This window comes from Narcine bancroftii, chromosome 3, assembly GCF_036971445.1.
Source record: "Narcine bancroftii isolate sNarBan1 chromosome 3, sNarBan1.hap1, whole genome shotgun sequence".
Classification (NCBI taxonomy): domain Eukaryota; kingdom Metazoa; phylum Chordata; class Chondrichthyes; order Torpediniformes; family Narcinidae; genus Narcine; species Narcine bancroftii.
The window spans coordinates 209,573,117-209,596,979 of record NC_091471.1 but is presented as its reverse complement, the minus strand read 5'-3'; the positions used below and the strand labels follow the sequence as shown (position 1 = coordinate 209,596,979).

The window sequence follows — 23,863 nt, the reverse complement described above, 5'->3', positions numbered from 1 at the left end:
TTGTTGTTTTTGATGTTACTGTCAAGAAAACAGATTGCGATAAATGTCAAAAGTAAAGGATGCAGAATACAATATTTTTCCAAGACGTTTTTCCTTCTACAAACTGTTAACAGCAGACTCGCTACAGAAATTCTGCTGGTGACTATATGCTCTTTCACCAATTTATCATCTTCCACAGAATATCCACAATAATAGCATGAATACTGTTCAAGGCCCTGAATAACTAGGTTACAATGATCAGTACTGTAACTATCCTTTAGTGGAAAATTAGATACCTATTAGACGATAAGCTGAGATAATTTTACAAATGATCCCCATGAACTCAGCCCTTTATTGCAGTAGCATTTTGGAAAAAGTCATGAACATGCTGCAATATTTCTGAAAAATGCTGATTTTAATCCCATTTAGGTACATGATCCAGATTTTGTAATTTTGAAGTATAGCATTCAGACACCTGCACTGCAGCAAGAACCTTTTAATTTGTACATAGAGTTGTATAATAATCTACAATCTGGAATTAACTTCAACAGTAAAATTGTGACCAACAAAAATATTAAATAATGTGATTATGTTTTACATCAAAATATGAGGTTAATTTAATGTTAAATATTCAGTATACAGAATGTAGACAGCATTGCCACAAAGCTTAAACAGAATGGCAATTGAGATAGTATACGTTGGAGCATTCATTTCAAAGACTGTTTATATAGCATAGGAAAAAAATGAATTAACATATTTATTCGCAAAAAAATGAGCACAAGCAAAACCAAAATCAAACGCGGCCGGTAGAATCATAAGGGAATAATAATGATGTAAGTTTCTTTTTCTCTCTTCTCCCAAGCCCCTTGCTCAGTTCCCTTGGAAGTAGTAAAATAATAGGAATAGAAAAGATCCACAAACTTTAGGAATACAACTGATGTGGGAAAATGTGTTGTTCAAGGCACACAATAGTAGACATAAGGCTGGTCTGTGGCTTAATTAGAGTTATGCCCTTTGCAAAATAACAATGGCATCAACTTAAAAACAAACAAGTTAATGGGATCAAGATTACAATTTTGCAAATGTTCCCAAAAATTTGCAAATACTAATATGTCACTATTTGATGAGTTTGTAATAAAGTTAAATTATCCCCTCCCTGACCCTATTTCAAGGATTCTCATTCAACACAATTAACAACTGAATGGAGACTATCGGAAGTACAGTACTGGTTAAAATTTGGAGTGCTAAACCAGATATTTCATTCAGCATGTGCTTCATTTTAGTGACATTTATCTCACTGATCTGAAAAGTCAATACATTTTGCATAACAGTTTCCCTGCTTTGTGAATCCAGGTGCTTTTTTTGCAAAAGACTGTATACAAAATGACAATCTTATTCTCAATTACAATGTAGTGAGCAGAAAGTACCAAACAGATCAACCATTACTGTGCAGAGCAAACATGCACGTAGATATAGACTTGCTATTCCCCGCTAACCCCTGTAACAAAAAGGAATGTTTTTCTTAGGTCTTGGCTTTATAAAGTTTATTTAGTTACATAAAATTACCTTATACAATCTAAATATTTCAGATTAATGCATAGCAAAAAGTGAGAAACAGCTATATCATTGACCACAATCTCAGATACTGCCTCACCTCGCACAAAATGAAAAAAAGAATCCCAACATATTTTATGCAACTGCATCAATTATTACTGAGTCGAAACTTTACTGCTCCTCTAGCCAGGAAGGTCCATCTGAACCAGGAGCCTTCAACTTGATGTGGAATTGTTTGAGCACCTGTTCAAGTTGATGCTGGTTGCCAGCAAAGTATCCAGACACAGCATTGTGAAATAGTAGAAGCTGGTTGTGCATAACTTTAATCTGTGAAGAGAAAGAAGAATACTTTATAAATATCCTTCAATCAAAAAGCATCTCTTCTGTCTTTCTGTCAGTAAAAAATGCAACATAAATACGGTGAATGTATATTTTGCCTCATCTACTTCCTGCACATAAAAATTACAAGGCACTTTCAGACTTTGCCAAATGAGAATGATAAAACAAGTTAAAATCTTATTTATGTTGGGAAGAGAATATTTATATTTTTCAAATCCTTAAATTCAAATCCTTATTGCGTTTGTGAGGGAAACACCGACACTCATTTCATCTAATTGCATAAGAGATTCTTTAATGAGGATGTATTTATAGTTAAAAGAAAATTAATTGTATATTGAGAAAATTAAGTTGGAAAGAAGAACGATGCACCATAACAAGTGTATTTCACAACCTGAGAGCATCTGAAGTGCTTGCATTTTGAAACTTCACACTTGTAATGCAAAACCTCATCAGCCAATATCTTCACAGTGAGATCCCACAAATATTTGGCTGTGGCGGCTCTTCACAGCTCCTCCACAGGGCCTCACAAAATGAAGGACGAACGCGACGATCCAGAAGGCTGCACGAGGCCTGCAGCGCTGCCCTCCAATTGGCCACAATCAAGAGCTTAACTGGCCTATCAGGTAAAGCGGATCACAAACACACCAATCAGTGCTGAGAGGGTTTTGACCACACCCCTCAGCTTGAGAATAAAAGCAGGGCTGTAAGTTTGTGTCATTCTTTCTGGGAACAGCGTGTTCTTTCTGAGTTAACCTGCACGCAGCTATAACTTCTCCTGTGCTATCGGCTCCGTAGAGCTATAGCTTCTAGCAGTTAGCTACATGGTAACATTTAAAAAAAATCAGTAATAACGATGTATCTGATTGATGCCTAATTGTAACTGAAACTGCAGCACATGCTCAGTTCTGTACTCAGGCAACAGCCTAGATTTTTTACGCCTGTCTTCACTTTAAGGTCAAAATCAACAGCATCTTTTGGTCATTTTTCTACAACACAGACAACGTTGGCAGAGCCAGAGCTGGTTGCAGGGCTCCTCCAAGCTGTCTACCAGGCAGATCTGAGCATGGCACGCTTTTTACACATTCACCATTTCAAGGCATTTAGCAGTGGCTCAAATGAAGCATTCATGTTTTGGAATTAGAAATACTTCAGATTTAGACAGAGTGAGTGCTGCACAGTTGGAAATGCTGTTTTTTGTGAGATCAATCTTTATCTTTCATGCCATTAGAAAAGAGCTCACAAAACCATTTCAAAGCTGGATCTTTTACATGACTGTATTTGATAATGAAATCAGCCATTGTAGATAATCACAAAGTAACATTTTCCCATGAAGTTTTAATTAAGAGAAAACAAGGAGAAAATACCTTACTGAGAAGCTAACGTAATATAATATTGAAAGATATTAATCACACAGTTTCACTGAATGACAATCCAATCACTAATCTGTCAGAAAATCACTGAACAAAACAAGTCTCAACAAAAATGGAAACAATGAAAGGTTATTGTTTGAAAAATAAGATACAATTTTTTTTTAAAACAGAGTAGGAATTAGAGCAGCTTTAAGGAAAACTTTTCTGATCAAGTCTGATGAGATAGTGTTACGAGCCCAAAGTACCCCAAAACCCAGCAGCAATAGACATTTACCAAGACAAGTCGTTACTTAAACAAAGTTTTTAATTATCTTTAAACATGAAAACAGAATCAAACTTATCTCTATTTACTTAACTAACCCAACTTAACCCACTTCTAATTCTAAGCGCAAGTGTATGATGTCTGTGTAAATTTAAGAAAAGTTCTTTGGTGTGGAGTGCTGACTTGCGAAGACTGAAATAAGAAATGAAGTAGGTAACATTATCTACAAATTCTTCACTCATACAACGGGTGACTTTGTGCCACAGTAAATGCAACTTCATGAGATCAGAAAGTTTGGGAGAATAGGATTCAGACTTATCCAACATGCTAGACATGGTGAACTGATCTGTCACCTCACCAATTTTGGTCATATTGTAACAGATAAATATTGTATTTAGATAACATTCATTGATAAACTGGTACAGTTTAACATTCTGTAATTAAGTTCTGATACAAATTATTTAATGAAAGTCAACACGATTCAGCACTGTCTGCAACTAACAGTATTAGTTCAGTTAAATCCAAATTCCCCCATTTCACAGAGAATTATTTTTTTCAAAAGTGTGGCTTCCTGAAAAAAAAATTGGGGATATTGATTGACATCTACAAGCTGAATACAAAGATAATTTCAGATTTTCTTTATCATGTAGGAAGTTGGGGAAACATAAAATTAACTTTTATTGAATTTAACATGTTTAGTCGCATAATGATGCAGACACATTATTCTCAGGTTGACTGCACATGTTACAACAAATGTGGGGAGCCCAGGGCTTGTCTTGGAAATAATTCTGTGGGGTGGCATGGTTAGCGCAGCAGTTAGCTCAATGCCTTTACACCACCATAGGAACATAGGAAGTAGGAACAGGAGTAGGCCAAAAATGGCCCATCGAGCCTGCTCCGCCATTCAATACGATCATGGCTGATCTAATTTATGTCCTAACTCCACCTATCTGCCTTCTCCCCATATTCCCTAATTCCTCTATCACAGGGGTGTCAAACTCAAATTCACAGAGGGCCAAAATTAAAAACTTGGACTAAGTTGAGGGCCGAACTAAATAGTTATTGAAAATTTTCAACAACATCTGCATGTTTTCTCTTCTTTCAACATATGTAATGTTAAACTTTAGGATATAACTTTAGGAGGATAATGTTACAGGTCAGGAGTAGGTAGCTCAAGTTCACCCTTTGCTTGACCTGAGGGAAACCTATTTGGTCCCTGTGGAGATGTAGTCAGCATTCACAGGCTGTGTCCATTTTGGCCTGCATCAGGACTCAGCATTTCCCGCTCACTCCTCAGGCTCTAGGCCTCTATTCACCCTCGACCCACCATCCCTCTACCTGACCAGTCCTTTACCCAACCTCTACTCACCCCTCACTCCACTCGCTCTGCCTCTACCCACCCCATCCTACACACGCCCCTCTACTGCCTCTCCCCTCAACCTGTTCCTCCCTCTACCCGTCTCTCACCCTCTAATCACCCCTCCCCTACTCGCCCTGCCCCTCCCCTTTTACCTCTTCCCTATCCACCCCTCCTTCTACTCATCCCTCCCTCTAACTGCCCCTCGCACCACCATAACTTCCCCTGCCCATTACTCCTCACCTACACCCTCTGCCCACCCCTGCTTACCCACCCACTCAGGCCCAGTGCGCTGTAGATCAGCCTTTGCGGACAGCCACCATCTCTCTCTTCACATGCAAGGCCGAACCAGCCGTCCCTGGGGTCCGCGCGGGTGCAAGCGCTGAAGGCCGTGGAGACCGGGAGAAGTGCGCTCGCGCTGTGGAAGGACCGTCCGGTGCCAGTCGCGCGGGGCTCGCGTTGCCCGGGGGCCGTGCGCAGCCTGCCATGTCCGTCGCGCCGACAGGAAATCACAGGTGCTCGCCAATCCACGGCACCGCTCGACAGGTGGGAGAAGTGACTGGTTGTGCGGGGAGCCTTCCAACTGGCTTGCCGGCTGATGACATCAATAGACTTCTCGTGTTACAATTTCTCATGTTACAATGGGGAAGGATGTGCAATGAAGGGGGAGGATGGTGGGGGTGACATTACCAAAAAACTGCATCGGCTCTCGCTGCAGTGCGGGCCACCTCTAATACATTTTTGAAATTATCTTGCGGGCCAAATATAATTATATCCCGCGGGCCAGAGTTTGACATGTGTGCTCTATCATGTAAAAATTTATCTAACCGAATTTTAAATATGTTTAATGAAGCAGCCTCAACAACTTCCCTGGTTAGAGAATTCCAAACATTCACTACTCTCTGGGAAAAACTATTTTTCCTCATCTCTGTCCTAAATCTACTCCCCCGAATCTTGAGACTGTGTCTTCTTGTTTTAGTTTCCCCGGCCAGCTCAAAAAACCTTCCTACATCTATCCTATCCATACCCTTCATAATCCTATATGTTTCTATAAGATCTCCTCTCATTCTTCTGAACTCGAGTGAATACAATCCTAGATGATTTAATCTTTCATCATAAGTCAACCCCTTCATCCCAGGGATCAACCTAGTAAACCTCCTCTGGATCGTCTCCAAAGTCAGTATATCCTTCCTCAAATATGGAGACCACAACTGGACACAGTAGTCCAGGTGCGGTCTCACCAGTACCTTATACAGTTGCAACATTACCTCCCTACTCTTGAATTCAATTCCTCTAGCGATGAAGGCCAACATTCCATTTGCCTTCTTAATAACCAGCTGCACCTGCAAACTAACTTTTTGCGATTCATGCACAAGCACTCCCAAGTCCCTCTGCACAACAGCATGCTGTAGTTTTTCACTCTTTAAATATTCAGCTCTTTTATTTTTCTTGCCAAAGTGGATAACCTCACACTTACTAACATTGTACTCCATCTGCCAGACCTTTGCCCAATCATCCAGCTTAACTATATCCCTCTGCAGACTCTTCACATGCTCATTACAATTTGCTCTTCCACTCAATTTGGTGTCATCTGTAAAATTGGCTACATCACATTTTGTCTCCTCCTCCAAGTCATCAATGTAAATGATGAACAGTTGTGGGCCTAACACTGACCCCTGCGACACCCCACTTACCACTCTCTGCAACCTGAAAAACTCCCATTTATCCTGACTCTCTGCCTCCTGTCAGACAACCAATTTTCAATCCAGGCCAATATACTTCCCCGGACTCCACTTTCCTGTAACTTACTGAGAAGTCTCTTGTGCGGCACCTTATCAAACGCTTTCTGGAAATCCAAATATACAACATCAACCTGTTCCCCTCTATCCACCACACCCATTATATCCTCAAAGAATCATAACAAGTTTGTCAAACAAGATATTCCCTTTCTAAAACCATGCTGCATCTGCCTGATTGAACTCTTACGTTCCAAAAGTTTCACTATTTCATCTTTAACGATGGCTTCAAGCATTTTTCCAACTACAGACGTCAAGCTAATTGGCCGATAATTTCCAGTCTTCTGCCTACATCCTTTCTTAAAAAGTGGCGTGACATTTGCTGTCTTCGAGTCTGCTAGGACCTGCCCAGAATCCAAGGAATTTTGGTATATGACCACCAATGCATCAACTATAACTTCTGCCATTTCCTTCAGAACCCTTGGATGCATATCATCAGGACCAGGTGATTTTTCTGGCTTTAGTCCCATTAGTTTCTCCATCACTACTTCCCTCCCCAACATTTACATGCTTAACTCCGCACTTGGGCATGCTGGACGTGTCTTCCACTGTGAAGACTGACACAAAATATTTGTTTAATGCCTTGGCCATTTCCTCATTTTTTGCTACCAGTTTTCTTTTCTCATCCTCCAAGGTCTTATGTTAACTCTGGCCACCCTCTTCCATTTTATATATTTATAAAATTTTTTGCTTTCTGTTTTTATATTTTTTCCCAATTTACTTTCATAATCCTTTTTCCCATTTCTTATTACCCGCTTTGTAACCCCTTGTTGTCTCTTAAAGTTTTCCCAATCTTCCAGTTTCCCACTGCTCTTTGCAGCTTTGTACACCTGCGCCTTCAATTTTATACTCTCCTTTATTTCCTTTGTTAATCATGGTTGATTTTTCCCTCCCTTGCTGCCCTTTTTCCTGACCGGAATATGTTTTTGCTGAGCATTACAAAATATTTCTTTGAAAATCTTCCACTGTTCCTCAACTGTTTCATCAATGAGCCTGTGCTCCCAGTCCACTCTGCCCAATTCCTCCCTCATCCTATGGTAGTCACCCCTGTTAAAGCATAATATATTAGTTTTAGATCTAACTATTTCCCCTTCCATCTGAATGAGAAATTCAATCATACCATGATCGCTATTTCCCAGATGCTCTCTGACTATTACATCATTTACTCTATCTGTCTCATTGCACAACACTAGATCCAGGAGAGCATTTTCTCTTGTGGGTTCCTTAACATGCTGCTCAAGAAAGCTATCGCGGATGCATTCTATGAAGTCCTCTTCCAGACTCCCACGACCAACTTGGTTTTCCCAATCTATGTGGAAGTTAAAGTCCCCCATGACTACTGCTGTATCATTATTACATGCCTCACTTATCTCTCTATTTATTTCCTGTGCCACTAAACTATTGTTATTTGGTGGGCGATAGATTACACCCACCAATAATTTTTTCCCTTTGTTATTCTTTATCTCTACCCAAATGGACTCAACATTATGCTCTTTAGATCTTATATCATCCCTCACTACTGCCTGGAGCTCATCTTTGATTAAGAGTGCAACTCCACCTCCCTTACCATCCTGTCTATCTCTTTGCACCACCTGATACCCTTGAAAGTTTAATTCCCATTTAGAGTCACCTTGTAGCCATGTTTCCGTGATGGCTACCAAATCATAGGCATGGGTACCGATTTGTGCCTCAAGTTCACTAACCTTATTTCTAATACTGCATGCATTCAGATAAAGTGCCTTTATGCTCTTTGTCCTTTTAATATCTAGTGACTTCTGTAACCTTTTCTTTTGATTTTTCTGTCCACTATTTTTCTTTGTAATATTCTCAGCACTATCATTGACCCGAAAACTCACTGCACCATCTGATTTTTTACTTTCTCCTCCCAACATTACTTTTCCTGGCCATTACTTTATCTTCCCTACCCTTTTTCCTATCACTCTGGTTCCCATACCCCTGCCAAATTAGTTTAAACCTTGCCCCACTGCTGTACCAAACATACTTGCCAAAATGTTGACACCTTTTGGATTTAGGTGCAACCTGTCCCTCTTGTAAAGATCATGCCTTCCCCAAAAGAGATCCCAATGATCCAAGAAGCCAAATCCTTGCCTTGTAAACCAGCACCTCAGCCACACGTTCATTTTCCTTATCCTTACATTCTTTTCATCATTTGCATTTGGAACAGGTAGTAATCCCAAGATCACCACCCTCACGTTCCTGTCTTTCAGCTTTCATCCCCGCTCACTGTAATCCCTTTTCATTACCTCCTCACTTTTCTTGTCAATGTCATTTGTACCCACATGTACCAAGACATCAGGCTGCTCTCCCTCTCCTCTCAGAATATTTTGGACCCGATTTGTGATATCTCGTACCCTTGCACCAGGGAGGCAGCACACCATGCGGGTATACTTATCTGGCCCACAGAACCTCCTGTCTCTACCCCTGACAATGGAGTCCCCAATAACTACTGCATTTCTCCTTTTCCTTTTCTTTTGCACCACTCTGCCAGGCTCATTGCCATTGACCTGGTGCCCGTGGCCATCTTCTGTCCGGTCCCTCAACAGAATCCATCACAACATAACTGTTGCTGAGTGGGATAGTCACTGGTGTGCTCTCCGTTTTTCTCGCTTTTTTCTTCCCCCCCTGACAGTTTCCCACTTACCTGACACAGGTTCTGGAGTATTTATCGCCCTGAAAGTTGAGTCGATTAACTCCTCACTCTCCTTTACAAGCCGCAGGTCATCAATCTGCAACTCCATATCCCTAATTAGCTCCCTTAGTAACTGCATCTCGGTACACCTGGTGCAGATGTGGCCATTTGGGAGGGTGGAGGTCACCCATTGTTCCCACATCTGACACCCAGTACACAGCACTAACCTTATTGGAATGACCAGCAATCAGGATGTTAGTATAAACTCCTTACAGACAGTGTGGGACTCGAACCTCGGTCCCAATTGCTGGCGCTATAAAGGTTGAATCTGCCACCTTTAGTACAAACTCCTTACCAACAGTGTTGGGCTTGAACCCCGGACGCAATTGCTGGTAATGTTAAGGTTGAATCTGCCGCTGTTAGTACAAACTCCTTCCAGACAGCACGGGACTCGAACCCCAGTTCCGAATCCTGCTGATTCAATATTTACAGCATTAGCGATCGGGACCAGGGTTCAAGTCCCACACTGTTTGTAAGGAGTTTGTACTAACAGCAGCAAATCCAAAACATACCGGACCATGGGAATTGCTGGACCACAGAGCACCGGATAATAGAGGTTCAATCTGTAGCAGACTGGAAATCACAAAAATAGGTTATATCTGAAAAAACAGTATGGAAAAGGAAAATTTTAAGGCTATTTTCATGATCAACAGCCCAAAATCCATAAAATACACACAGCAAAATCTTCATTGTCCAGTATAATGATACAAAATAGTTTATCAAGTATAGTGAACAATCCGATTCAATTATAATAACACCTTACTTGCAACTCTTTGCTTAAAATGTAAGAATTAATAGACCTAGGATCATCATCAATTTTCCACAACATTTTGATGAATTCTGCGGAAGAAATGTGATTTGATCAATGTGAGTCCTTACTCTTTGAGTTAACTATAATAGATCTCAGTTCAGGTAATCCAATTTTATAATTCATATCAAGGTTTGAAAATACAAGTATTATCAGGAGATAACCTTGCAAACTTGATTCAAGTACAAGGTCACCTCTTCCCTTTTAAATGTCCTTGTTTAATTTAAGACTTTCAGTGCAGTGTTAACATTTACAATGATAACTGAGCGTTCTCAATCTCTCTTTTATAGCTATTTATACATGCAATGTTATATGGAGTCCACAGTTCAGAAAACACGCTAGTTGTCCAACTGGCATATGCCAGTCCTCTTCATGTGATGTGCAGCATGTCTTGCTATTCAGTTTTCCTTCTTTACCTTGCTTCCTGTTAAATAACTTATTCACCTTAATTATTCCCTGTTATTTAAGTCCATATTCTTCAGCAAAGAGATTTCGCCCAAATTCCCTAACAGTTTTGGTCTTCTTACTTGAGGAAGGATTTACTTGTGCAGAGGATATTCACCAGGTTGATTCCAGAGATGAGGGATTGAGCTTGAGAAGATTGAGTTGTCTGGCACTGTACTCATTGAAATTTAGAAGAATGAAAGGGGATCTTATAGAAACAGAGGTAGGCAAGTTGCTTCCATTGGTGGGGGAGAGTAGAACTAGGGGACATAGCCTCAAAATTCAGGGTAGTAGATTTAAGCAGAGATGAGAAGGAACTACTTTCCCCAAGGTTGATGAATGCGTGGAATTCGCTGCCCATTGAAGCCGTGGAGGCTGTCAAAGTAAAGATATTTAAGACAAGATTTTTACATAGTTGGGCACCATTGCCTCAGAGGCACTCGATATGTTAATCTCCTCCCTCATGAGATGGGTCTGGGCAATTGACATTGATAGGAGTAGTGCCCTTGCCAGAATATCTTGTTTCTCAGAATACCATGGCACTCAGGCCAAGGCCAAAGAGATATTCCCAAGATTGACAAGATCAAAATTTTGAATTTTTCCATTTTGTACACCCCAATTCCCACGTTCATCTGTAAAATGTGTGTGTTGTTTCATTGCCACTACTACTTTCCCATGTTCACTATAAATTGTGCGCATTGTTTTATTGCCACTATTTTCCCATGTTTGCAATAAATTGTGCACGTTATTTATTGCCACTACTACTTTCCACGCTTGTTAAAAATTGTGCGCATTGTTTATTGCCACTACTACTTACCCACACTCGCTATAAATTGTGCGAATTGTTTATTGCCACTACTACTTTTCCACGCTCGCTATAAATTGTGCGCATTGTTTATTGCTGCTATTACTTTCCTACACTCGCTATAAATTGTGCGTGTTGTTTATTGCTGCTATTACTTTCCTACACTCGCTATAAATTGTGCGCGTTGTTTATTGCTGCTATTACTTTCCCATGCCCGCTATAAATTGCGGCATTGTTTATTGCTGCTATTACTTTCCTACACTCGCTATAAATTATGCATGTTGTTTATTGCTGCTATTCCTTTCCCATGCCCACTATAAATTCTGTGCATTGTTTATTGCCGCTATTCTTTTCCCATGCCTACTATAAATTGTGCGTGTTGTTTATTGCTGCTATTACTTTCCCACATCCGCTATAAATTGTATACATTGTTTATTGCCGCTATTACTTTCCCACACACGCTATAAATTATGTGTGTTGTTTATTCCTGCTGTTACTTTCCCACACCTGCTATGAATTATGCTCGTTCTTTCAACATGTAAAAAAAAATATTGTATAACGTGCACACGCATATAATGTGCGGTGGGTTACCTGGTTTATAAAAAACTTGTATAACATGCGCATTATTTGCATAAGAATTCAGTACATATTCATTCCACAATAATGTATTTTGTTCTTTCCTTCACCAGCATAACTTATCCCAAGTGCACTGTCATAAAATTTTGAAGCCTTTCTCTTGATTCTGAAGTCAGTGTATATTACAAACAAAAATGATTACAGCACCCATTTCTACAGAGCTGCACTTTCACCAATTTAAGAAGCAGTTCTTTTACAAAGAAAGGGAAACTGAATAGCAAGACATACTGTACATCACATGAAGAGGACTGGCATAAGCCAGTTGGACAACTAGCGTGTTTTCTGAACTGTGGACTCCATATAACATTGGTTCTATGTTACAGTCAAATTCCTATCTTGTACCCAGTTACATGACACATCTACATCATGGTCACATGCCTCTTGAAAGTGTAAACACATCACATCTTCCATATCACCCTGCAATCTCTTTTATTACATAAAACTTAAACGGCTGATATATAGCACAAGACTTCCATTTTAAACCCATGTTCTATTATGGAAATATTCTTGATGTTTTTCTATTAAACCTCTGGCAAATCTTTGTGGCGGCACAGTTAGTGTTGTAATGCTCTGCAATGCCCATGAGCTAGGTTCGAATCTAGTGCTGTCTGTGAGAAGTTTGTATGTTCTGCCCCTGAACACATGGGTTCTTCCAGGTGGTCCAACTTCCTCCAAAGACACGGGTGACGGATGAGCCTGTTACTGTGCTGTATCTCTAAATTCCATTTTTTTTTTCTATTAATTAATCCTGAGCTAAGTACTGTACTCTACAAATTGCTGAACTCATTTCACTTCACTTTCAGGCCCTTTCTTTCCAGATCAATATATAGAGACACAAACGGAACTAAGGACTTCAAGACAGCAAATGTTAAAATTATAACAAACAAGCCTGGTCATGCACAAATTGGCAGCTGTGTTTCCTCCACTGCAATGGTAACTTTTTTTCTATTGTGGGATTTCATGAAGTTGTGAAAGATGACATTTAAATAAAAGATTTAAATAAAGATTCTATAAAGATTGAATTAGTTCCTAATGACAATTGAAAACTGCATATGCTGGAAATATGAAATATGCTAGAAACACTCAGCAGGTTGGGCAATGTCTGTGGAAAGAGAAGCAATGAATGTGTCAGGTCCTCATTCTTCTCCTTAACCTAAAGAGTGCTTCCAGGATTTTCTGTTTTCATTCATTCTTATTGTTTTTAGCTGGTGATATCTGCATTATGTGGGATTTTCAATAGAATCAAAATGAGTAGCTCCTAAACTAGGAGTGGTTGAGTTGCCAATGCTCTCGAGATATATTTTTACAATTTAAATTTGTCATATTAATTCTATCTTTTCATGAACATGTCCTTATTTTAAGAAATTGACTTTTGCATTCATCTCCCCTTATAATCAAAATATCATTCAGGGGAATGAGGTGAGTTATATATGAACTTGTGTGGTCATGGCACTGCCCAGCCATTTTAAATTAACACACAGCTGTGAAAGTCTAAAGAAAAAAAATGCTAAAATGCCTCACATACAATAATTGCAATACCATTCTTGTTATCTCCTTGCATTTTAGGGCAAGAAAAATAAACTGGAGGGTATACTTCTTTAATGGGTACAGCAGCATAGAGACCTGTGGTTATTTGTGCATAACATTGCAAGTGGCTTTCCAGGTTGAGAAAGAAATTAAAAAACCATACAGAATCCTGGCTTAAAAGTAGAACAACAAGGTACAAGAGCAAGACACAATAGCATTTTAAGAAGTTTTGGGTAGCATTGTGCCTAATTCTGGATGTCATACTTCAGGAAAGCTGTGAAAGCAGGAAGATATTTATCATAATTAATTTAAAGATGAGGGAACGTGATTGGCATAGCTGGGGCTGATTTCCCAGAAAAAGAGGAGGTTGATATGAAAAATGACAAAGATGAATGCATCAATAAAGTGAAATTGCCACAGTTGGAAGTGGAGTTAAAAACTAAAAAGGATAAAATGCAGATGATGAAGAATCAAAAGCTTTATGAGTGAAATTTTTTTGCACAGCAGATGGTGGTCTGTGGATGATTTGTGGAGGGAGTGGTGGGTTAGGAATGTTATTTAAAAATTGGATGACATTTCTCACAGTGAAGAGGTTTTAGCAGCCACATTTTTCCTGATGCCATGCAACAAAAAAACTCAGTGGGTCATCTGACAGAGATCCAGAATTAACATGTTAGGTCAATGAACTTTTAAAGAAACAAATGAAATGTCATTGACCTGTAACATCAATTGCTTCTCTGTGCCAGTGGTGACTAACCTGTTAAGGTCCTGTTTAAAAGACCAACACTTGACTTCCATTCTTGATCCTTACTGAGATTTAACAAAACAACCTCATCTATTACTGTGTTTTACCCATGGAGGTCAAAAGATAGGTTGCCCTCAGCTTCTAAGCCTCAGTGTCATTTTTTGGTATCTGCCAATCTTTGCTGCATCTCAGTTTTCTGTATTAGCAAAGTCACCGAAATGTTACCCTCAAGGAGGTAAGACATTCTCCAATGCAGGAGCAGAGAATTTGCCTGCATAGTGGGTTCCCCAAAATGTATGCATTCAGACTTGGCACTCATGTAGTGTTACACTTACAAAGACTTGCCTGACAACTTCTGTGAAGAGTGCCTGTCTATTGTCTTGAAGGGTTTTCATAGACCCTTTCATTCGAACACACGACTTGCAGGCTTGTTCATCGGCCTGCCTAGGTCCTTTAACCTCTGGGAATATTCTTCCATCTCTTTGCCATCATTCCAGCATCCATTCATCATGGAAACTGAAGAAGTGGGCACAATTATGTAATTCAAGACATTTGGACTGACTTACAGATAGGAATGGCTGAGAAGGATACGGACCAAATGAAAGCAAATGGGACTAGCCCAGAATGCCAATTTGGTTGACAAGGGCCAAAGTGGGCCGAAGAGCCTCTTCCATGCTGTATGACTCAGGGACTCCAGAATCACTCCCCTGTGGCTGGAAGACCATCATTTTTATAGCTTAATAGCTGGATACCAAAATTGTATTAGTGAGACAATAGCCAATAAATCAACAGATTATTGTACACTGAAAATGATAGAGTCTTGCATTACATAGGGAAACCAGGCAAAGCTGCTATGTGAACCTCATCATTGAAGATCTCAGTGGGACTTTTGCAAACAGTTTAAGTATGATCAATAATGCTTTTTAAAGCCATTGAGGGGTAATAAAGAAATATATAGGCTGACGTACTTCTAGAACTGAATACATTAATTCTGCACTGACTGTACACAATGCACTGTGTAGGAGCTCCCTGTAAGTGGAATTGTTTGTAATGGCTTATACTTGTGAATGCTAATGCAATGTCAACAACACGGAGAAAAAGTATTTCTGTAATCCTACTTAATCGAGGGGAATCCTTTGAACAAAGACATTATACTCAAATATATTGAAGAAACTCATCTTCAGCAGTCTATCACAGTATCACAGTCCAATACACATACTTAGGCTCAAAGATGGAAAATTGATAAAGTTTTACCCAATATCACCATCACTAAAAACTTAAATAACATAATTACTTTAATTTCTTAGACTCCTCCTTTTGCCCTACACCCTATCCAATAGCTGGAGCAGAAAGAATCAGTACAATTAAGTTGGTCACATTTTTGGAACATTGATCTACATGGAATCAGTCCTTAGATACATACAATTTGGATTCTACTTTAGTTCTTTCAGTGTTTGTTGTTCATATTTTAAGAAAATACAGACATATACATTTGCATAATAATTATAAAAATAAATTTGTCAAGCTACAACCATGTCTCCTCACCACAGTGATAGTAATATATTAATTTTGCACCTCATTGTTCCAATAAAACTCTTCAGATCAGACAATGCAGCTTCTCTACTTCCTACATTTCTATTGGCTCTGATGTGAAATGAGACATTCTAATACTGAGATTGAAATTACACCTGCTATCTTGATCTAACTTGGCCATGTCCTTCAGGTTTATCTGAAAATTTGATAAGTCACATTCAAGATCATCATTTTCCTAAAATACCTTGTTTTCGTCCAGGAATTTCAGTTTGATTGACACACTTGTTCTGAGTTTGTCAAACTTCTCTTTGTGAATCTGGAATTGTTGCTGAGAGTACTCAATTTTTGGAATCGTAACTGCATCACGAGGTCCAAGGTTCAATTCCTCCAAGTCAATTCGATAAGCATCATACTCTATCCTGCAATGCAAAGCATGGAACAACATGGGACAAATACAATGACCATTTCAAAGCAGTAAAAAACAATGAAAATGACAAATAAGACAAGTCCTTTCCCTTAAGACAGCCAAAACAAAACATATAAATGGACTAAATGCAATACACTCAGTACCCCGACAATAGTTCAAGATAAAATAAGTCCTACATCTAAAATAAGTTTCCCTAGAGGAAGCAGCAATGGTACTTGTTCCTTATTTGTGTTTTCAATCACTGTATTTTCTACATTTTCGCATTAAATCATCTCAGGTATCTATCTGATACTTTACTGATAATTACATGAATGATGAAAGATAATGCAACAGCATCCAATCATGCTGTTAAGAATGGAGATACATACAGATAAAGGCGGCAGGTCATGAAATGTTTCATTCATGAAGAACATATACTATTTTAACTGACAAACACAGGGTCCAACTCACGCCAACCACAGCGGACCGTCACAACACTGCACTGTGTTAGGACCTATCTCACATCAAACATAGGTGACTGCCCCAACACCGGGACTAACCTCACATCATCCACAGTGGACCACCACAACACTGCCATGTGACAGGACCCACTTCACACCAACCACAGGGGACTGCCCTGACATTGCCCCATGGCCGGGACCCACCAAGCACAGCAGACCATCCTGTTGTTGCCCCATGGTCGGGACCCACAAAAATACTCTGAACTTGCCACCTCCTCCTGCGGACAGGTTCCATTACACTGCATGAGCCTCGACAGTCTGTCCTCAGCAAAGGACTCACCTTTGTACTGGTTATGTCCAGACCTCTACGAATTCCGTATTCGAAACAAATGACTTCTTCCATTCCCTTGTCCTCCATGTCTCTTTTTTTTTTAAACAAGGAATCCCAACCTCCCTCTCACTCATCTCCAGCAATCTTCCTCCTTGCTGTTCCCCTCCAGCAAGTTTCCTGCTCTTGAATTTTTCATCTCCAATGGGACGTTAACTGTCTGGACTTTTCCACCACACTCACCCACTTTAACCTTAGACCTCCATACCAACTTCACCATCAAACCCAGACATGGGAGGCATGTTTGTAGTCTAGAGTACGACCTCTACTTCAGCTCTCAAGCACCTCAATTCTACCCTTTGACCAGAACCCCATTAAATATCATCAGGATATCACCTTGCAGACCACCATGGACCTTATTACTTCAGGTGATCTCCCCATCACTGCCTCCAACTTCTATCCTCTTCTCAAAATTCACAAACAGAACTGCCTTAGGAAAACCATTGCTTCTGTGCGCTCCTGCCCCTTACAATCTCATCCCTTCGTATCAATGCCATCTTGTCCCCATCATCCTGTCTCTTCACCTTCATCTAGTACAATACTCAAGCTCTTTGAAGGATTCTGATTCTCTCGCACACAATGCTTCATATTCAGCATGAGCATGCAATCCCTTTACATGCCTATTCTTTGTCAAGGTGGTCTCTGGCCTCTGATTCTTTCTTGATTGCAATTCCATCTAACACTCTCTCTACTTGGTGGAATTTATCCTTGCTCTCAATAATGTCCCCTTTGGCTCCCCTCATTTCCTCCAGATTCAGGGTGTAGCTATTGTCACGTGCATGGGTCTGGCTCTGCCTGCCTCTTTGTCAACTGTATGGAACATTCCCCATTCCAATCCTGCTTGGGTACCTCTCCCTAACTCTTCCTTCACCTGTACTGGTGCTATCTCTTATACCTGTGCAGAACTCGATCATTTCAATAACTTCACTGCCAACTTTCACGCCCATAAATTTACCCCAACTATTTCTGACACCTCTCTTGCCTTCCTGGACCCCTCTGTATCCATCTCAGGAGACAAGTTATCCACAGGTATCTATTACAAACCCACTGACTCTCACATCTACCTGGATTACCTCTTCTCATTCTGCTTCTTGTAAGAAAACTATCTGTTTTTCCCAATTGTCTGCTTCTGTTCCCAGAATGGATGTCATCCAATATATCCTTTTTAATAAATGTCATTTTAAGGCCCTTTACTGAAACAGCATAACCAACTCAGAGCACCACAAATCACTGAATATTTTTCTTAAAGAAACCCACAATCAAATAATAACTCAAGTCAACTCAAATATTACTTTTCACAAAACACTGACACATCATCCTTTCCACAGCTTAAAGTGCACACCTTGTATTACATAGACAGTGCAATTATGTTGAAATTGCATAGAGCTGTTTCAGAATTTGAAATAATTTCATCAGTCTCAACGTGGGTGAGCAAATTTAAATTCCTGGGAGTAATTATCTCAGAGGACCTTTTATGTTCAAGTTTATTTATCCTCCAATTGTAACAGTACAACCCGATTCTGCATTCTCTGGTCTGTGGTGCAAACACACAAAGACATAACACATATACAGATAAATGATACATACACACAGAACCTACATACATATACAGTAAAAACCCCGGTATCCGGCAACTGTGGGGATTGGTTGATTTCAGACAAGAGTATTTTCGGTTCCTTGTGATTCCGTGTTGTGTGATTAGCGAACTAATGGCAAGGCCTGCCAATTTTAAACTTCTGTATTTTTTTAACCTATTTATTTTCCACAATTTTTTTGCTGGTTGCTTGAATTCCGGATAACAGGGGTTTTATTTTATTAAAAATAAATACTATTAGTAAATAATAGAGTCACAGGGAGTTTTTTTCACAGTTCAGCAATCATTCAGTAGTCTCACTGCCCATGGCAAGAAGCTGTTCCTCAGCCTGGTGATTCTAGCTCTATTACTTCTGTATCTCTTTCCTGAGATGAGTGTGCAGGGTGGTAGGGGTCCTTACAGATTTTGTGAGCTCTCTTTAAAGAACTATTGATAATGTTGCATGGCCCAGAGAAAAATGAATCTCAGGGTTGTATGTGATGTCATGCATGATGTTCGTACTTTGAAAGGAGATGATTGTAGACTTCAGGATGATGAAGGTCGACCACTCTCCACTGTATGTCAATGGTTCCATCATGGAGAGCAGAAAGTTTCTTTATGTGCATATAAAGGACAACTTATGCTGAACCCACAGTACCTCATTAGTCAGGAAGGCCCAGCAGCACTGACACTTCCTTGGGGGCTGAGGAGGGCAAGGCTACTAGCCCCCATTTTGTCAACTGTTTACATGAATATAATTGAAAGTGTCCTGTCTGGCTGCATCATTCATTGTGTGATATGGTAGCTGCATAGATTGGAAGTCAATACAGAGGATCATTAAAACAGCTGAGAAGATAACTAGGTCTTCTTTTGACAAATTTTCCTCTATTCACTTGGAGCATTGCTTAAATAGGGATAAAAGAATTATAGAAGACCGTTTCCATTCAGCACACAGTATCTTTAATCCACGATTACCTAGGAGGAGGCACAGAAGCATTAAAATGCCATGTAATGGTAACAGTGCCAGTGATCAGGATCAGGGTTCAAATCCTGCGTCGTCTGTAAGGAGTTTGTACCTTCTCCCTGTGTCTGCGTGGGTTTCCTCCCACATTTTGAAACATACTGGGAGTTGTAGGTCAATTGGGTGTAATTGGGCGGCATGGGCTCGTGGGCCAAAAGGGCCTGTTACTGTGCTGCTTGTCTACATTTAAAAATTAATTTTAAAAAAGATTAGGACTGCCAGGCTGCGAAATGCATTCTTCCCCCCCCCCCACCCCCCCAGGCTGCGAGATTGATGAACAGTATCCTGTAACCGAGTGAATCATTCTGAAGTATTTCTTTTAACTGATATCTTTATGTACATATTTCTGTGTATTATGTGTGTGCACCATGGTCCAGAGAAATGCTGTTTCATCTCGTTGCATATGTAGTCAGATGATAATAAATTTGAATTTGAAATCCTGAAATCTTCTGATATTATCTATATTTCAATTTTTAAAAAAATCCAATAATTAACTCTGGATTATAATTTGGAGCAACTACTTCACTGCTAACAACCACATAAATGAACAACTTCAAACATCAACAATTTATATTCTTGTATGCTGCATTCTCAGGACTTGCGAAAGCAAGATCATAACTGGCTAAAGTTCAAACTTCACTTGATCAGGTTGTAGGCATGTAATCATAGATCAGTATTCTGAGTACCAAATAGAAATAAAAGCATTGACCAGCAAATGCATTCACACAGTGCAACATTTTGGTGCATTACCAGATGGAATGCTACAAATTAAATATGATTGGGTGTTTATTACATTGTGCTATATTTGTAGCTTTTTGTTCCAAGTCCTTCATCTGTATAACGTGTTTATGGAATTGAGACCAAATGTACTCAGTCCACTGCCAGGGTGTCCAATACATGCATTATATTCACCTTTGTTGACCTCACCAAAGCCTTCGACACCGTGAGCAGGAAAGGGCTTTGGCAAATACTAGAGCGCATCGGATGTCCCCCAAAGTTCCTCAACATGATTATCCAACTGCACGAAAACCAACAAGGTCGGGTCAGATACAGCAATGAGCTCTCTGAACCCTTCTCCATTAACAATGGCGTGAAGCAAGGCTGTGTTCTCGCACCAACCCTCTTTTCAATCTTCTTCAGCATGATGCTGAACCAAGCCATGAAAGACCCCAACAATGAAGACGCTGTTTACATCCGGTACCGCACGGATGGCAGTCTCTTCAATCTGAGGCGCCTGCAAGCTCACACCAAGACACAAGAGAAACTTGTCCGTGAACTACTCTTTGCAGATGATGCCGCTTTAGTTGCCCATTCAGAGCCAGCTCTTCAGCGCTTGACGTCCTGCTTTGCGGAAACTGCCAAAATGTTTGGCCTGGAAGTCAGCCTGAAGAAAACTGAGGTCCTCCATCAGCCAGCTCCCCACCATGACTACCAGCCCCCCCACATCTCCATCGGGCACACAAAACTCAAAACGGTCAACCAGTTTACCTATCTCGGCTGCACCATTTCATCAGATGCAAGGATCGACAATGAGATAGACAACAGACTCGCCAAGGCAAATAGCGCCTTTGGAAGACTACACAAAAGAGTCTGGAAAAACAACCAACTGAAAAACCTCACAAAGATAAGCGTATACAGAGCCGTTGTCATACCCACACTCCTGTTCGGCTCCGAATCATGGGTCCTCTACCGGCACCACCTACGGCTCCTAGAACGCTTCCACCAGCGTTGTCTCCGCTCCATCCTCAACATCCATTGGAGCGCTCACACCCCTAACGTCGAGGTACTCGAGATGGCAGAGGTCGACAGCATCGAGTCCACGCTGCTGAAGATCCAGCTGCGCTGGATGGGTCACGTCTCCAGAATGGAGGACCATCGCCTTCCCAAGATCGTATTATATGGCGAGCTCTCCACTGGCCACCGTGACAGAGGTGCACCAAAGAAAAGGTACAAGGACTGCCTAAAGAAATCTCTTGGTGCCTGCCACATTGACCACCGCCAGTGGGCTGATAACGCCTCAAACCGTGCATCTTGGCGCCTCACAGTTTGGCGGGCAGCAGCCTCCTTTGAAGAAGACCGCAGAGCCCACCTCACTGACAAAAGGCAAAGGAGGAAAAACCCAACACCCAACCCCAACCAACCAATTTTCCCTTGCAACCGCTGCAATCGTGTCTGCCTGTCCCGCATCGGACTGGTCAGCCACAAACGAGCCTGCAGCTGACGTGGACTTTTTACCCCCTCCATAAATCTTCGTCCGCGAAGCCAAGCCAAAGATTCAACACAACTTGTCCTTTAGTTTTCTTAATGTCTGCTCCCATCCCAAATGCCAATGCCCTCAAGCTCCCTGATCATGCCCTATTAACCCTGATGTTTCCTTGCCAACAGACATTTGGACCCTAAACATTATTCACCTGAGCACACATCCTCAACATCTCACCAATCATTATCCGACCAATTCCTCTGAATCCAATGCCAGGTTGCGATGCAGCCAGTCACCACACTTTCCACTAACGTACTTCCCTGCACAAGCCCCCACTTTGATCTTCATCCCACCCCATTTTCAATGATTACCTCCTGCAGCAGGATCGATTTCTTCTGCAAGAAAGTTCCTCTGGAATCTCTTTTTAACTCACTTAAGCATGCAATGGCTAACTTGTTCAGTCAGGACACACTTTGGTCTTCCTGGATAACCAAGTATTGTTGTCAGAAGTGGGTGGGGTGCTTACATACAACTGTCACAATTTCTAATCCTGTCTTTCACTTCCCTTTTATTGTTAGTATCCTCTGGATTAAATTAATGTGAGCTTTGCTAATGATAATGAATGTGCATAATCAGAAATTTTTACTGATTAAGATGGATTTTTAAACCCAATTTCAGTGAAGTGATCTGTTATGGTTGTAAGTGGCAACATTTTTCAAACTTTAACACCCATAAAAATTAAGTGAATAGAAATCATAATCCTATTGTGAAAGCATAACTTTACTGTCAACAAATTAACTGCAAAACAGTAATCAATGTTCTAACCAAACTAAATCATTTAGGGTGTTAGACACATGTTGTACCTTGAATTTTCGTACTGTTTTACTGCAATTAATGTATCTTCAATTGTTTTATTTACCAACGTATTCACGCTGGAAATGAAAAAATTAATTGCTCCAAGAAGTGTTTCCCCATTTTTACACAGCAATTTTTGAGTTTCCGCATTATATCCAAACTCTTCCTGAAACAGAAAGAAAATGAAATTCAATTTAAACAAAATGAATAGCAGAAGGTTCAATGCAATCTCTACACATGCAATCTCTACACTTAAGCATGCAATGGCTAATTTATTCAGTCAGGACACACTTTGGTCTTCCTGGATAACCAAGTATTGTTGTCAGAAATGGGTGGGGTGCTTACATACAACTGTCAATATTCTCCAGCTCATTTTTCTACTTCATGCACTCCCAATACTAGTTAAACTCAAAAGACCACAAATATGTATCACAATCATTACTATTTGAAGAAGATTTCTGTGGTTAACATCATTGAACAATGATATTTAAGATCAGAGTGCAGAAAACAAGACAGCTTTTGTTTTTCCAGTTATCTGGAAAAAATTTCTGGTTGATATCTGACAAGAACATAGGAGCGACCAAGGTGCAAGGGCAGAATGGGGAGCCAGTACTAAATGTTGAAAAAATGTGGTAGCTACCTCCCATGCCTATCAATTACAGTTCTCTTGTAAAAATGGCAGCAGAGGACTTCCCAAACTCATGAAAGAAGATATAAATTTAGTTTTGTTGCTCAGAAACAGACAGCATGTAAGAAATGAAAGAACTAAGAATAAGTCTAAGAGAAGTGGTTTTCAAACAGCCCCCTACACTCACCTTAAGTAATCCCTATGCCATAGGTGCTCTGTGATTAGTAAGGGATTGTGAGTGGGAAGAAAACATTTGAAAACCACTGTTTTAATTGAACCTAATTGACTTGTTATGCGCATGGTTTCATAACTCCAAAGGAAATGGGCCAAAGACAATTTTTCTCAAGCAAAATATTTCTGTAACTATTGGTTCTCAACCTTCCCTTTCCACTTACATTCTACCTTAAGCAATCCCTTACTAATCACAGAGCACCTATGGCATAGGGATTGCTTAAGGTGGAATGTG

General features: G+C 40.3%; 1 protein-coding gene across 18 annotated transcripts in view; it reads right to left on the bottom strand.

The window, feature by feature from the left end:
* Positions 1–375: 375 nt before the first annotated feature.
* arfip1 (ADP-ribosylation factor interacting protein 1 (arfaptin 1)) overlaps positions 376–23,863 on the bottom strand; it is a 453,640-nt gene continuing 430,152 nt past the window's right edge. For all 18 annotated transcript variants that reach the window (XM_069926464.1, XM_069926465.1, XM_069926466.1 and 15 more), the window contains 3 exons: positions 22,778–22,935; positions 16,110–16,284; positions 376–1,860 (listed from right to left, as the gene is read on the bottom strand). In XM_069926464.1, the coding sequence (XP_069782565.1) occupies positions 1,705–1,860; positions 16,110–16,284; positions 22,778–22,935 (489 nt within the window). In that variant the 3' untranslated portion in view covers positions 376–1,704. The remainder of the gene's footprint in view (positions 1,861–16,109; positions 16,285–22,777; positions 22,936–23,863) is intronic.